This window comes from Sander lucioperca, chromosome 8 (genome assembly GCF_008315115.2).
Source record: "Sander lucioperca isolate FBNREF2018 chromosome 8, SLUC_FBN_1.2, whole genome shotgun sequence".
Taxonomy (NCBI): Eukaryota; Metazoa; Chordata; class Actinopteri; order Perciformes; family Percidae; genus Sander; species Sander lucioperca.
The window spans coordinates 18,160,269-18,174,721 of NC_050180.1; the positions used below are offsets into that span (position 1 = coordinate 18,160,269).

The 14,453-nt window shown below is 36.8% G+C and overlaps 2 protein-coding genes across 6 annotated transcripts in view; one reads left to right on the forward strand and one right to left on the reverse strand.

The window, feature by feature from the left end:
* Window positions 1-428: 428 nt before the first annotated feature.
* Window positions 429-6,943, reverse strand: mpc2b (mitochondrial pyruvate carrier 2b). The gene is made up of 5 exons (XM_031294893.2): window positions 6,548-6,943; window positions 3,471-3,511; window positions 3,145-3,229; window positions 1,884-1,995; window positions 429-1,326 (listed from the first exon to the last, which is right to left on the reverse strand). The coding sequence occupies exons 1-5, from the start codon at window positions 6,639-6,641 to the stop codon at window positions 1,278-1,280; spliced, it is 381 nt and encodes a 126-aa protein (XP_031150753.1). The 5' UTR covers window positions 6,642-6,943; the 3' UTR covers window positions 429-1,277.
* A 2,358-nt stretch (window positions 6,944-9,301) lies between these two features.
* dcaf6 (ddb1 and cul4 associated factor 6) overlaps window positions 9,302-14,453 on the forward strand; it is a 31,085-nt gene continuing 25,933 nt past the window's right edge. For 4 of the 5 annotated variants that reach the window (XM_031294837.2, XM_031294845.2, XM_031294862.2 and 1 more), the window contains exons 1-2: window positions 9,303-9,723; window positions 13,458-13,519. In XM_031294837.2, the coding sequence (XP_031150697.1) occupies window positions 9,627-9,723; window positions 13,458-13,519 (159 nt within the window). In that variant the 5' untranslated portion in view covers window positions 9,303-9,626. Of the gene's footprint in view, window positions 9,724-13,457; window positions 13,520-14,453 lie in introns of all 5 variants that reach the window. The other variant, XM_031294853.2, reaches the window with a different exon arrangement.

Sequence of the window (14,453 nt, forward strand, 5' to 3'; positions counted from 1 at the left end):
CAGACTGTAAGCAGCAGAGGGGGATGAAGTTTCAGATTGTCCCGTGTCTCTGGACTAGTGCTGCCCATGTAAAAGGACTAAGCTCAAAAAGGTTTATACTTGAAACAGTGTAGCCCACACCTATTTTATACCCAGAAACACAAATCTGATCAGTGTTTTGCATTAACAATTGCCTCTTTTACTTCAATAAACTCGCACCTGGGTGAATTTATCTTTTAGGGCTGTAGTAAATTATTTTCTATTCAATTTTTGTTCTATAAAAGTGAGAAACAACTAAAAAATGACCATCAGGTGATGTCCTCAAACAGGATTTATTAGCATTACAAGTGCCATTTGTTCAAACAGTCAGCAGAAGAAATATTTATGTGATGACACCAATTATTGCTAAAATTTTCAGAGGGTTATAAATGTTAACTATAGTGGGAACATGTCAATGAAAAGTACTATTCTTACACAGAAAAATATAAAACACCTTTCTAGGAACAAAAAGGCATTCAACAGCAGATTTTGATAACAAAGAGCCGTTAGTGTCAGTGTTCGCTAGTTGACTTAATCAAAAAGCTGCACAGGTAAATATGTGGCATTGGTGTAAGTTTTTCTGATAAAGAATCAGAAAATAACATAGCATCTTCCTATACAGTTTTCACTACAAGGTCATGTTTTAATCAAGTCATTAATAAATTAAGATTTGCTCTCACACAGATTAAAGCCATTAAAATGGAAGGAATCATTACATGGTAATCAATAATGATTTAATATCCACTGAGGTACAGATGCCATAACTGTAACCTATTGATAAATAAGTAATTAATGTGACGAAATCCCTCTTAATTTCATTTGGGAAAACATTCCTTTAAACCACGTTCAACACATATCCAAGAGTAACCTTTTTTTGGGAAATTAATGCATGAGGTACTGATTGCTACACCTGAAAAATAATGATGGAAAAAAAACAAAAACTTCCCAACTAGTGCACAAGACAAAGCATGAACTTAGATTAAAGAATGTACAATCATACAAGTTTTTGTACTTGTGCGTTGATGACCACAATTCTTAAGTGTGCGTGTTAAAACAGTTAAAAAATGCTCTGTCTCTTGTTTTTTACACCCTGAGGAAATTTGAAACTCAAGAAAAAGTGCACATTTCCAACAGGCTTAATGTGGTAGAATTATGGTTATGGCATGGGTGTTATGGAGACGATGTAGAGATGATGGGAAGGGGCAGGTTGATGTCTCCCTTTAAGTCCACTGAAGGAAGCGTTGGCAACAGAAAAGCACTCAGGACTCTGCAGCCTCTTTAGCCTGTGCCTTCAAATCCTGGTTGTATCTATTAGAGAAGAAAAATAACATTATATATTTATTTTACATTATGAATTTGTTTTTTTGTACGTTATTCCGCCAATTCATGTGCTGCCTGAGCACAGTGAATAAAGAAACACACGTGAGCTGTAGCAACATTTAAATTATTACTACGTATCATTCATTTTAATAAATAATACTTTTTCTTAGGCGAATACAAATACTGTATGGCACAATCAATCAATCAAGCTCAGTAGTAAATGGTCTATCAGCCAGCCAACGGGACATCGACACAAAGGAACAGTTTCAACGACCCGTTCTACAACCAAGTAACCAGTGATGTAATGGATGGTCTCGCAACATGTCCGGACAGTTGAGTGGAACTTTTTGCTCAATGCGTTCCACTGAGCTTGACAGATAGATAAGCTCAACTTCTAATCAGCTATGCATAAGGAATACATATTGAACAGAAATCTACGGTGCACTTATCTTGCATCACTTACATAATTACAATTGATCATGAAAGTAGTTCTAACAGAAATAAGGTCAGTTAGACTGTACATTAAGCACAACAAACACACACACCTCCAAATCCTGTAGAGCTGGGAGCTTCCTGCGCAGCCGAGAAAGAAGTTGACACAAAACAGGTTCCAGTTCTTCGGGATTATGACCAATGAGTATCTGGACCAGATCAGGCCTGGTGGAAGAAGGTCAGCCGTAAGGTTATGCACACTAATGGTGAACCAGCTGTTGAGAACAGAGTCTGTGTTTTGGCCGTAACAGATAAGATTTGTTTGAAGAAACATATTGCAAAAGCAGATGCATCACACAACCTTTAGCACAGATTGGTCATATTCTCTCGGAACAGATAAACTGATCAGACTGAACAAGGCAGAGATAAAAAACAATTCACGGCCGCATATTTTGAAAATCCTTCGACTAAGGGTGCACTATTTAAAGCTACAGTGTGTAGTTTCTATCGCCCCCATGAGGAATTCTAAGTACCGTATTTTCCGGACTACAAGTCACACTTTTTTTCATAGTTTGGCTGGTCCTTATATATCAACTTATATATCAAAATATATATAATTTAACATGTTTTTAAATGTTAATTCATACTGACTGACATGAACCAAGGAGTAAACATTACCGTCTACAGCCGCTTATTGGACTCGCTGGCTTGTTATGTTAATTTAGCCTATTTAGCCTCCCAGGTATGTTCTTTATGCTATTGTGTAGCTGAATAACTGTTAATGTGTTATGTTAACATACTGGACACCTATTCAGCCTGTTGTTCTGTGTGCTATTGTGTAGTTGAATAACTTGCCTTTCCAGATTAAATGTCTGTTCTTGGTCTTGGATTTTGTGAAATAAATTTCTAAATAAATGCGACTTAATAGTCCAGTGCGACTTATACTGTATATGTTTTTTTTTCCACTTCATGACGCATTTTTTGACTGATGCGACTTATACTCCGGAGCGACTTATAGTCCAGAAAATACGGTAATGACAACAACACTGTCGGCGCATCCACATAACGCAAACCTTCGGTGATTAGTAGCGCTTAACCAGTCAAATCAGGGAGGATTAAAAAAACATGATGGACTCTTTAGAAGAGGTAATTATCTTGTAATTGTAAAACGCATCACTCAGCTTGTCGTCGGACGTAAACATAGCCATACTGAGAAATACAGAGAGAGTTTTGTGGAGTTGATATGCTTAATTAGCTTTATATCAACTCATTTGGCAAGTGCTTGAATGTAAATAAAATAAATGTGCACTATAGCTTTATGTACAGGACATATTTTTTGGTCTTTTCCTAGATCACACTACGATTTAACTTTACCTGTGGCTGTCAGCACTGCAGACTGGGAGGTACTGAGTTTTTCGGCTGGCCGAGTCATATCAGCCAAACCGGCTGCTACCAGACCCTGTAGAGGGGAAGAGACCACATTCATCTATTTGAATTGATGAGACTAATAATTACAAAATGGTGACAGGTTAAGTCCTTTATGTCTATGACAATGGTTCCCAACCTTAAACACATTTCTGCCAACACAAAATAATCCTCATTTTTTTCTTACTTTTGCTTTGTTTTTAAGGGGTCACAAGCCAAAAAAGGTTGGGAACACTGGTATACCTACACAAATTTCTTTGTGGAAATGCACTCACCCATTTAAACATCGGGGCCCAGAAGAAAACTGTTTTTGGACCTAAAATAAAAACAATGTAGAAAGGGAAAAATGAAACTTGGCAGTTATGTTCCAACAGTATATATAATTACATTATTTGGTGTAATTTCAAAGTTTTTCAAAATTTTCTCTTCTTAAAAGGATTTTTAAGGCCGATATCAATACAAATATTTGGTGCTTTAAAAATCCGATATTCCGATATATATTTTTAAAAAATATATCCAGAAACACGTAACAAAACATAAACAGATTTCCCTAACATTAGTTATTTGTAGTTATTTATGAGTCCTCACTAAAATAATATGATAATGCAGTTTAACAACAGAACAGAGGAACATCAAAATATATTAACGTTCTGATAAACAAAATGTATAAAAATACAATCTTAAGATATGAAACTATACAAACTATGCAACACTCATACATGGTTGAATGGTATTTCGTCCGTTTTTATTTTATTTTTTAAATATTAATTTATCGGCCATTATAAATGCCGATACCGATAGTTTGGAAAATGCCTAATATTGGCCGATAATAGCAGCCCGCCGATATATCGGTCTGGCTCTAGTTTCGAATCTGCCTGCTGGGCTTTTCTAATGGGCGTAAAGATGAAACCTAATCATCTGGTCCAGCAACTCCAGCCTGAATATCTGCAAACAGATACCGGGACACGTATGCAGCCCTACACAAGTTAATAAAACACCACATGGCAATATGTTTTTGTTGAGTTTAAATTGTTTTTTTCATATTCTTTTTTATTTCGAACAAAACACCAAGCTAACAGCAATAACAGTAACAGCGGGAGATTAGTACAGTAAAAATAATAATTAAAAAAATAAAAACAACAACTAAAAACAGAACTAAACAAATAAGGACTGACTCATGTTTTCCCAAACTGCTGTTTAAGCACACCCAGGACACAGCACTAGAATACCGGGATTTTTAACTGTCCTCAATCTCTGAACGTTGGCTTCAGGACAACAAAATGTTGCAAAGCAATAACACAAAATATCTCACATAAACTGAGGTAGCTACTGAATGCACAGATAAGCTGCTGGTCTGCAATCAGCTTTTTTCACATTCCTGCACTATGCTGCAGGCTAAACAAGAACTTCTATCGTGGCAAATCACTGCTGAGGCAGGTGGCTAGTCTCCGCCCCTTCATTACCTGGTCAGAAAGTTGTCCTTGACAACCAGAGCTCCAGTAACCGAGCAAAGCAAAGACCAGACTGTCCCCTATGACTCCTCAATCTCAGTACCCTTTGGTAGTATCAGTGTCAAGGAGATCTGAATGTGTGTGTGTGTGTGTGTGTGTGTGTGTGTGTGTGTGTGTGTGTGTGTGTGTACGTGTCAGTTCAGTTGTTTAGGTACTCCTATCTAAACACAATGCAGCCCTAACGCAATGAATCTTTCGTTCATAAAGGTTATAATGCTCAGTTTCTGTTCAGGTTGTTTTTTTTTTAGAGAGGTGTCATTGTTTGGGTGTGGTGGAATTGTATTGCATTATATTGGGAGGTGTTTCTAGTATAATTAGTCTGCCCTTATTTATAAAAAGCGGGTTGACAAAACATACCTTCATGAAGGTAAGATTTATTGCAGGACTACTGCTTTAGTCTGAGCTAGGTGTATCTTTTAACCGAGTGTAGAAGTTACTTCAATGTTCAACACTGTATCACAAGATTTAGACAAATGCTATAAATCATGATTAAAGCTTGAACAATAAGTCAATTAAGGCAAAGCAATATATATATATATATATATATATATATATATATATATATATATATATATATATATATTCAGAAACAATTTTGATAATAGATTACTCTTTATTAGGTGTGGGAGAAAAAAATTGATTCACGTGTGTATCGTGGTTTTTCTTGCAATGATTTTTAAAATCAATTCTTTTCCCCAGAATCTATATTTTTTTTTAATCAACGTTTCACCTGATTATTTTCTGTTTATACAGTACCGCCGATGGCGAATACATCATATCAGTTTCCAGCAAAACCGACCGAAAGCAGAAAATACATGTTATGTAGGCTACTTCTTTACCAATGAAATAAATGTCAGACTGACTGACATGTGATGTGCATTCTTTTTAGAAAAGAAATTGTTTTTAGAAATGGTTCAAGATATATTGTCTCTTCTAGGTGTGTATTATTCATCTTTTGTTTTTGTTAAAGAGGGAAAAGAAAATCGCAATACTATCGAATCACAATATTTCTAGAATCGCAATAATGGAAAATCGCAATACAAATCGAATCGGCACCCATGTATCGTGAAGGAATGCAATCGGGACCAAAGCATATTGTCCCAGCCCTACAGTGAGTTAAACAAATAAAAATAATTTCAAAAAAACTTTGTGTAAGCTTCTCATATATGACGATTTGCTGCTTTTCTCTGTAGAATTTTTTTATGGAATATGTTTGAGTTTTGGACAGATGCTTGGACAAAGCAAGACATTTTTAAGACGTCACTTTAGGCCCCACAGTACTTACGGTGATCATTCTTCGCTCTTTTTCATATATTTGTTTTACATTTCATGGACTAAACAATTAAACGAAAGAGTAATACGATTACTAATACGCAGATTTATAATTGGTAGTTGCAGCCCAACTAGAATTAAAAGTAGGCCTACCATTATCTTAACGTTAATTTTCTAGAGATCGTATATTATTTGCACAAGTTGATATGATGACAATAACAGCACAACTGTTCTGGTTAATGAGTGGCTTAAAAATAAATAATGTTATGCTTTAGTAGCATACACATTTTCCCTGTCATGAACGGAGCTTTTCTTCACAGACTGAGCTGTTTAGGATCCCAGCAGATTAGGGTCTCCCAGGGCAACACTGACATATCAAAACAATCAATGACCTTCATACAGAATTATCAAGAATAGACAGGAGCTGCTGTTTGATCCACATCACTTGTAACGTTATCACACATCACAGCTGGAAACACAGAGCCCAACCAGTCACCCACCACCGAGAGACATCACAAACACAGACCCAGACTGCGAATCACACGCCGGATGATACAACTCTGTATTACCTGCCGGGTGGTTGTAAATGGGTCTCAGTTTGGCAGGCAGCATATGCTCGATCTTGTCCAAAATCCTGTGATAGGACACTCTCAGCGCAGCCATGATTGTAGATGTTGTTCGGATGGAAATAAAAACACTGAGCGGGACTTGAAGCTAGCTCGCTAAATGGTTAGCTAACGTTAGTCTTTAAGGCCACAGAAAACGTTTGCCTTCGTCTACTTGCACGATGTTGTCAAATACATAAATAGCAGGTAGGTCAAACGATCTGAGGTGATGCTGCTGTCCTACTGTCGACCTTCCCTCGGCACCACTGTGACCATGCTATCGACACTGCTAGCTTCTCGGTAACGTTAACTTCTGTTTGACCGACACGACGAGCCGAGGTGACTTTCTGTACGATGCAACCTACCTACCGCGCGAGGCGGGGGTGACATGTTCCACTATCCTCATTGGCCCGCCTTATCAGAACACCGGTATGATTGGTTTAGAAAGGACTGCTACTTTTTCAGCACGGCGTATCCCAACTGGGTGGAAACAAATCATCGCTTTGACATACTGTCTATGCTTTGACAAATAATTCTACTGGGGGGAAAACAATGGAATTCAGATTTTAGGTGTTTAGGTTTTTAACATTACCACAACACAGAGCTGTCTGTTGAAGATGAATACTATAGTTTGAATGTAAAGATCCGACAATTTAATTTGATTCAATTTTGTTGCAAATGTTATGATTTTAAGGCAAACATTTTACAAAAAAATGTGAAATGTTACACATTTGATAACTTCTCTTAAGTTACATTGAAATCAAAAAGGGCATACAAAATAAAATGTTACAATTGTATTCCTGATACATGTAGAATGTAATCTGTCTTTATCTTTTCATTATATTTATTTGGTCTCTGTAACTGTTAGTGTTGATTGGATTGATTTGATTGTACTCTCCATTTAACCCTTGTGTTGTCCAACACAAGGGTTATGTAGGCTACTTCCGTTTACTTTGTTGAGAATTGCTCTCTAAACCCTGTCTCTTGTAAAGTAAGTAAGTACAGTTTATTTCTAGAGCACATTTAAACACGGCTTAAGCTGATCAAAATGCTGTACAAAAAAAGCACTAAGGTGCTGTATTAACCCTTGTTTTGTCCTCCGGGTCACCGGGACCCAGAGGACAACACAAGGGAAAAATTTAATTTCATATTTATTAGTTTGAATTTGAATGGTTTTATATAATAACAGGTTTATAATTTATTTGTGTCGAAAACAGGACAACAAGACAGGCAAAGACAACATATGATTATGAGGACCCCCAATTTGTTAAGTTCAATATTTGATTTACGTGAGGATGATTAAAAATTTACAAAATGGACATACAATGATCTTTGAGCAGGACTGTATTACCACATGGGCAAAGCAGGCAAAGGCCCCCGAGGCCAAGTCCTACTGAAGTAAGATAACAACAGCTGCAGGTCCTGCATTACAAACGGCTCTTGCGGCACTGTAACAAAAGCCCAACAGACATTTTTTTTGCCCCGGGGTCCCCTAAAACGGTAATCTGGCTCTGTCTTTGAGGGCTCTGGAAAAGTCAACAAAACATATGTTGTAAAACAACCTGTCTGGTTTTATTCAAACTTTAAATAAAACAGCAGCTTACATTTTTTATCCAGGCTTGATTACCACTGTCACCAAGTGGGAATGCTATACACAGCATGGCTGTTCCCATCATGTCCCAAGCTATCTAATAAACAGAGCTTTCTTTGCATCTTCTGCATTTCAGAGCACCACTAAAGGGCAACGTCAACTGGCTTGACAAAGACCTTAATAACATGGGCCCTGCTTTATTTTAGGCATGTTATGCTTTATTTAGATATTGAAAGAGATGGTAAGACCTGCAGCAAAGGGCCCTGGGCCAGACTCGAACCTCAGCCGCTGCAGTAAGGACTCAGCCATGATGGTACACACTCTACCTGGTGAGTTCCCGGGACGCCCCAGGGTCCTGCTTTATTTCCTGAAGTCAAGGACCTGTCCTGAAAAGGGTCCCTGTGTCAAAATCTAGTTTTTAGACCTCCATAATTTAAGTTTTGCAGTGGTGTAATGTAACTATACATTTTCAAGTACTGTAATTAAGTACAATGTTGAGGTAGTTGTACTTTATGAGTATTTCCATTTTACTTCATACTTCTACACTCCACTAAAATTCCAATAAACTCTGCCTACATTTATTTGATAACCTTAGTTAGTAGTTACTTTGCAGATACAGATTAATGATTTAAAAGATAATCAACAAATAAATTATGATGTATTATTCTAGGTAAAAAAAGAACTTTATCGAGCCCTTGGTGAAATTCACTAGAAAAGACCAGCTCTACTTTTACCAACTGCAACATCAAGGCGATGTCCATATTAATGCATCAATAATCATAATTCAATATTATATGCATTATTCTGAAATTGGCCATTCTGCATCATGAATATTTTTACTTTAGTACTTTATTATAATGCTAATAATTTTGTAGGCTACTTTTACTTAGCCCAATAAAATTGTAAATGTAGGACTTTTAATTTCAACATAGTATTTCTCCACTGTGGCATTGCTACTTTTACTTTACGTAAAATATCTGAGTACTTCTTTCACAACTTCTTCAAATAAAAAAAAAATGTCCAGCAAATGTTTCCTGCAGGATATTCCGAGATTTCCTGGATACACTCCGCCGCGACAGCTATGTGATTCCTTAAAACGAGCGCTCCTATCCCCCCTGTCAAAACACGTAGTTTATCGCGTTGTTTGGACACAGCTGACCGCTGCCTGCTAGAAGAAATAAACCAGGCTAGGCTAGCAGGACAGATAGTTAGCAGCGCATAGAGCAGCAGTACAGTGAATGTAAACTCATGAGGACAGCGGAGACAGGACAGGAGCGAGTCTTTCACCTCCAGCGATGCAGACGTTGAGTGTCGCAGCCAGCTAACGTTAGCGCTGTCCCGACACACAGGGACTGATCTCCATGGCAAAACCCAAGCAACGATAGATAAAAGGCGACATCAACAGGAACGGGTTAGCTTAGTTTCAATGTTATTGTTAATTAAAGCCCACATATGGTCACAATGTCCTGCTCTGGAAACCTGGTTTGGGATGTAAATAAACGTTTAATTGGATACAACGAGCCTAACACCATCAGGACCAACTATTTAGGTAAGAACAAAACAAGCCTCTTTGATGCTAACGGCAACGTAGGTGAGGTGACAAGAACACATTTATTATTTTAACATTGTGTATGGCAGGTAACTCCACTGAAGGCTGTGTATGCGGTGCTAAAGCACATCCAATGACAGCTAGACCCAACATGACTGTGCTCCGATCTACTTTATAATAGAGAGCTAAGTTACTCCTTCTGCAAAGTGTAAACACAGCAGAGACCGCCTGTACATTTAATTTACTCATGTAAAAGCGGAAATGTGAGAGTCCAGAGCTTAAGCACTAACGTTAGATGGGATTAAATATTATATATAATGCTTAATAGTGCAGCTTTTTGTGAGGTAATAGCTGCAACAAAATTATATTTATCTCATTCAGATATGCCATTATTTTGCACAGGAATTGCAGCATAGATGCTATTTCCGTTATATGGTATGTATGTATGTGTATGTATGTATGTATGTATGTATGTATGTATGTATGTATGTATGTACGTGTGTAACTGAACTCTGAAGTATAGCACTACAATTGCATAACATAATTTAAATAAAAGCAGGGATCAATCATGTAATGTATTTATAAAGGACTGGTGCATTATAAAGTGCTTTTTGCAACAAAGTGCTCAAGGTCTCATTCTCCTAAACGCACTCACAGCAACCTGGGACATATGAACAATCATAAACTGAAAACCACAAATGAGAATAGTAAAGTAGGAATATACGTCTGCCTCATATAATATATTTTTAATCTGTAAAATTGATGTTAACTTTAGACACAAGACCAATAGAATCAAGCAAGGAAATATGGAGTAAATAGTGTAATATTCCACATTGAATAAAGGAAGCTCCAAACTTCACAAGACTAACAGATCACATAAAAATAATACTTGCTTCATTCCATTTCTATTTATTAAAATTAAAATTATTTATTAAACTTGCATGACACTGCAGTGTTTCAATCGTCTCACAAGAAGATATGATACATTGGCATGTTATTATGGCACTTATAAATAAGAGCATTTGTCAGTATACTAGGTTGAAAGATTCATTTTTACAGTGTGTAAAGGTAGCTGTGCCATGTGGTTTAAAAGAATGTATATATTTGTTTTACATTCATGTTTTAAGCTTAACAAGGGCAAAACTATAACACTCACTAGTGTGAGTTAACTTGCTGTGATAGTCCTCATTAGTGAGACTTTACCTATGTTTTGCTGCATGTCGATCTCTGTGTTTGTTGTGAGAGAATAATATGATAAAACAGTGGCTGCGGTGTAAACTGAGGACAGCGCTGCTGGCACACAGGTAGACAGAGAGTTTTATAAGACTTGTCTGCAATTTGGCCTGTCTAACAGTCAGCCTGGTTTCCTGAAGATTTATAAGCCTGTAGAGGTGGGGCAGGTGCCCCAGAGGTTTAGTCAGCGCTGTATTTAGCTCGACTGAGATATGGTTTGAGCTGTTATTGTGTTATGGTTAAGGGATACATGCAGTGATGTGTGGGTCTGAGCTCTTGTAGGTTATATTTAGCTTTAAAATGGGGGATGGGGGCAACAAGTAGTGGTCAACATTGAATTCCAGAGACACTTCCGGGGGGGTTAAAAGAAATGTGTGTGTAACCTTAGGGCTTTCTCTGAACTTAAGCAAGAGTTAAGTGTTAATAATGACATTAATCCCTGTTTAACATGCTGATCGGAGACTTCAAAAACACACCCAGTAACTCTGATAAAACACAACATATTGGCATAGGTGTTAAATTAGAGATAAAACTACTCGATGCATTAGGCATGTCCGAATCAACGTTGGCATTTTAGCAGATTTTCCTAATTTCCATGTATAACTGGCCAAACACAAACTATGTATTGTCACATTCAGGTAAATCAATTTGTAAATGTATCTGTTGTTCAATTTTTATTTCTAAATATTTTTTTTTGACAGTCTTTAATCTATCAATCTAGTCGAGCTTAAGTGTCAAACGTTCTCTGATGTAAGCATCTCTAAAGCGATGATTTACTGTTGTAAATCAAATATCTTTGGGTTTTGGACTGTTGGTTATGCTCTATAAAAAGTCCTAATTAAAAAAATGTCCATCACTATATTTCACAGTGATGAACATTTTTTTTAATTATGACTTTTTATAAACCATCAAAATAATTGATTAATAATAATATTTTTAAAAAGAAGCAACCGATTAAACTGATAGTGAAAATAATAATTTGTTGATATATTTTTCATTTCAAACCCTTATTTAAGACTCTGGGAATCACCTGACAATGATGCCAAGAATGAACAAAAGACATCACATCAAACAATCAGTAACAAACCACTTAAAATAGAAATACAATTATACAAAAAAAACACACAATATCAGTTCAAACAGTTAGAGGTTGAGTAGTGGACAGTTATTAATTAGAGCCCTAAAGCGTCCAAGCGATATAGAAGTATTTAGTTTTAGGTCATGTTGCAAGAGATTCCATGAGGCTGTTGCACAGTCTTTCCAAATTCAGTCCTGGCACGAGGTACCTGAAGAACCCAGCGAGTTAAAAGTGGACCAGGGTTCACAATGTATCTGAGCCTAAACAACAATATTCACATACCCATCTTTAACCAACATGCTTACAGTCCCTAGTTTTGTTATACCAAAAGTTAGTAAATACTAGTACATTTGTTGTAATTAACTTTTTAAATTATATCTCTCAAGCATGTTTTACACAAGATATCACATGATGACACATTATATATATGATGATGATAACAAGTGAAAAACATCTTGTGTGAGATGTCTGATCATGACTGTAGTAAGAATATTTTCATATAATTAGTCTACCATTTTTATATGTGGCCATGGATGGATTACTGAATGGGACTACCGGGCTCAGGCACAGGGGCCCAGGGCTCAGGGGTCATAACTCACAAAATGTTGCTGGGGAAAAAAAAAAAAAAGAAAAAAAATCACAAAGAGAAGCTAAATGACCACGAACATACGCAAAACAACTAAAGAGAGACACAAAATGACTACAGAGTTGCAAAATGATCACAAAGAGAACCAAAATGAGTCGACCACAATGAGATGCAAAAGTACCAAAAATAGATAGAGGAAAAGTGATGAAAAAGTATCACAAAATGACTTTATTGTTGCATGATGAGTAATAACTCTTTGAAGAAAGAACCCAAAGAATTATGACTTAGATAATGCGATACTTCATCTCATCCTGAAGCGGCTCCTCTAACAACGAATGAGTAATTGATCCAGAGATCAAAATGTAAGTGTCTTTTCCTCACAATTGGGTTAATGCTGCTGCTAACTCACAAATCTCCAACAAATCTTACTTTTTAATTTGTGTGTTTTATTGTCACTTTATTCTCTTAAGAGCTGTCGGTTCAGAGAACATGTTGTTCACTAATTTCCTGATACAGCAGAAAGATATAAGTATGGGCTTATCAGACCACTTTTTCCTGCATTTATAGTCTCATCCATCAGCAGCATCTTTTCTCTTTTTTTATCTGTTGGCACAAGCAAGTTCAACGGAGGCTTCCCCTGCATGAATAAGTACATGCTACGGAAACACTGAATCCAAATGTTTAATGTGATATTTAATACCAGTCTACAGAACTACCATTGGATGGATGGATGGATGGATGGATGGATGGATGGTTTTCATTCATTCATTCATTCAATAGGATAAGAAATAAAGCAAAATCCTGTCATTCTTTTACATTTTTTATTTTTTTTCACAGGTAGAAGAGAATTTGTCCAGAGACTGAAACTTGAAGGGACACTGAATGTACATGATGGCTGTGTAAGTGCCCCAAAATTGTTTGATCTGTTTTCGTTTTTTTATTAGTTAATGTCGTCTTGCAAAGACACACCATGCCACTTTTTTTGACCACTTTGTGAAGCCCAAGTGTCTGACAGAGAGCAGATCTTTAACTCCAGGTGGTTAATACCACTGAGAAACCTGAAGCTGACAGTCACACATTCTGTCACACTATCAGTCTGGACGTCAGTCCGGTCAAAACACCACAGCAAACAGGAGAGCGTCACTTCAATTCCCGCCTCGCCTCAAAAGGATTAGAGGAACATTTTTATTGCATGTTATTTATATATTAGCTCTTTCAATCTTGAGTGGAGGTATATTTGATAAAGAAGACACAGATATGGAAGGTAGATCTGATTCATTGATTTGTCGGATCAGCGGAAAAATAATGCAACTATATTCGTTTTAGCCATATTTCTTTTTTTTTTAAAGATTTTTTTTTGGGCTTTTCCGCCTTTAATTTTTGACAGGACAGCTAGGTGAGAAAGGGGAGAGAGAGGGGGAAGACTTGCAGGACATGTGTCACAGGTTGGATTCGAACCCTGGACCTCTGCGTCGAGGCATAAACCTCTCAGTATATGTGCGCCTGCTCTACTACTGACCAACCCGGTTACTTTTAGCCATATTTCAAGCAAAAATAGTAAAAAGAAATGCTAAAGATTCTCTGGTTCCAGCCTCTCCGATCTGATGATTTGCTGCTTTTCTCTGTTTTTGTTTTGGTCAGATAAAACAAGACATTTGAAGACATTACTGGGATGGGCTCATTTATGCTGTTTTTAGACATTTCATAGAATAAATAATCAAATAATCATTGATAATGGAACTGATTGTTAGTTGCAGCCCTAACTGAAGGTGAAGACCCAACTGAACATCTGTTTTTTTTTGGGTGGCATTTTTCTTTTAAATATTTTATTTT

What these genes read in the sequence shown, in the direction of transcription:
- mpc2b (XM_031294893.2), bottom strand. Translation starts at nt 6,641, where the DNA reads ATGGCTGCGCTGAGAGTGTCCTATCACAGGATTTTGGACAAGATCGAG. An exon ending in GGGCCCCGATGTTTAAATGG is followed by an intron (nt 3,230 to 3,470) that starts GTGAGTGCATTT and finishes TCCCCTCTACAG; the next exon opens with GGTCTGGTAGCAGCCGGTTT. An exon ending in TGCAGTGCTGACAGCCACAG is followed by an intron (nt 1,996 to 3,144) that starts GTAAAGTTAAAT and finishes TTCTTCCACCAG; the next exon opens with GCCTGATCTGGTCCAGATAC.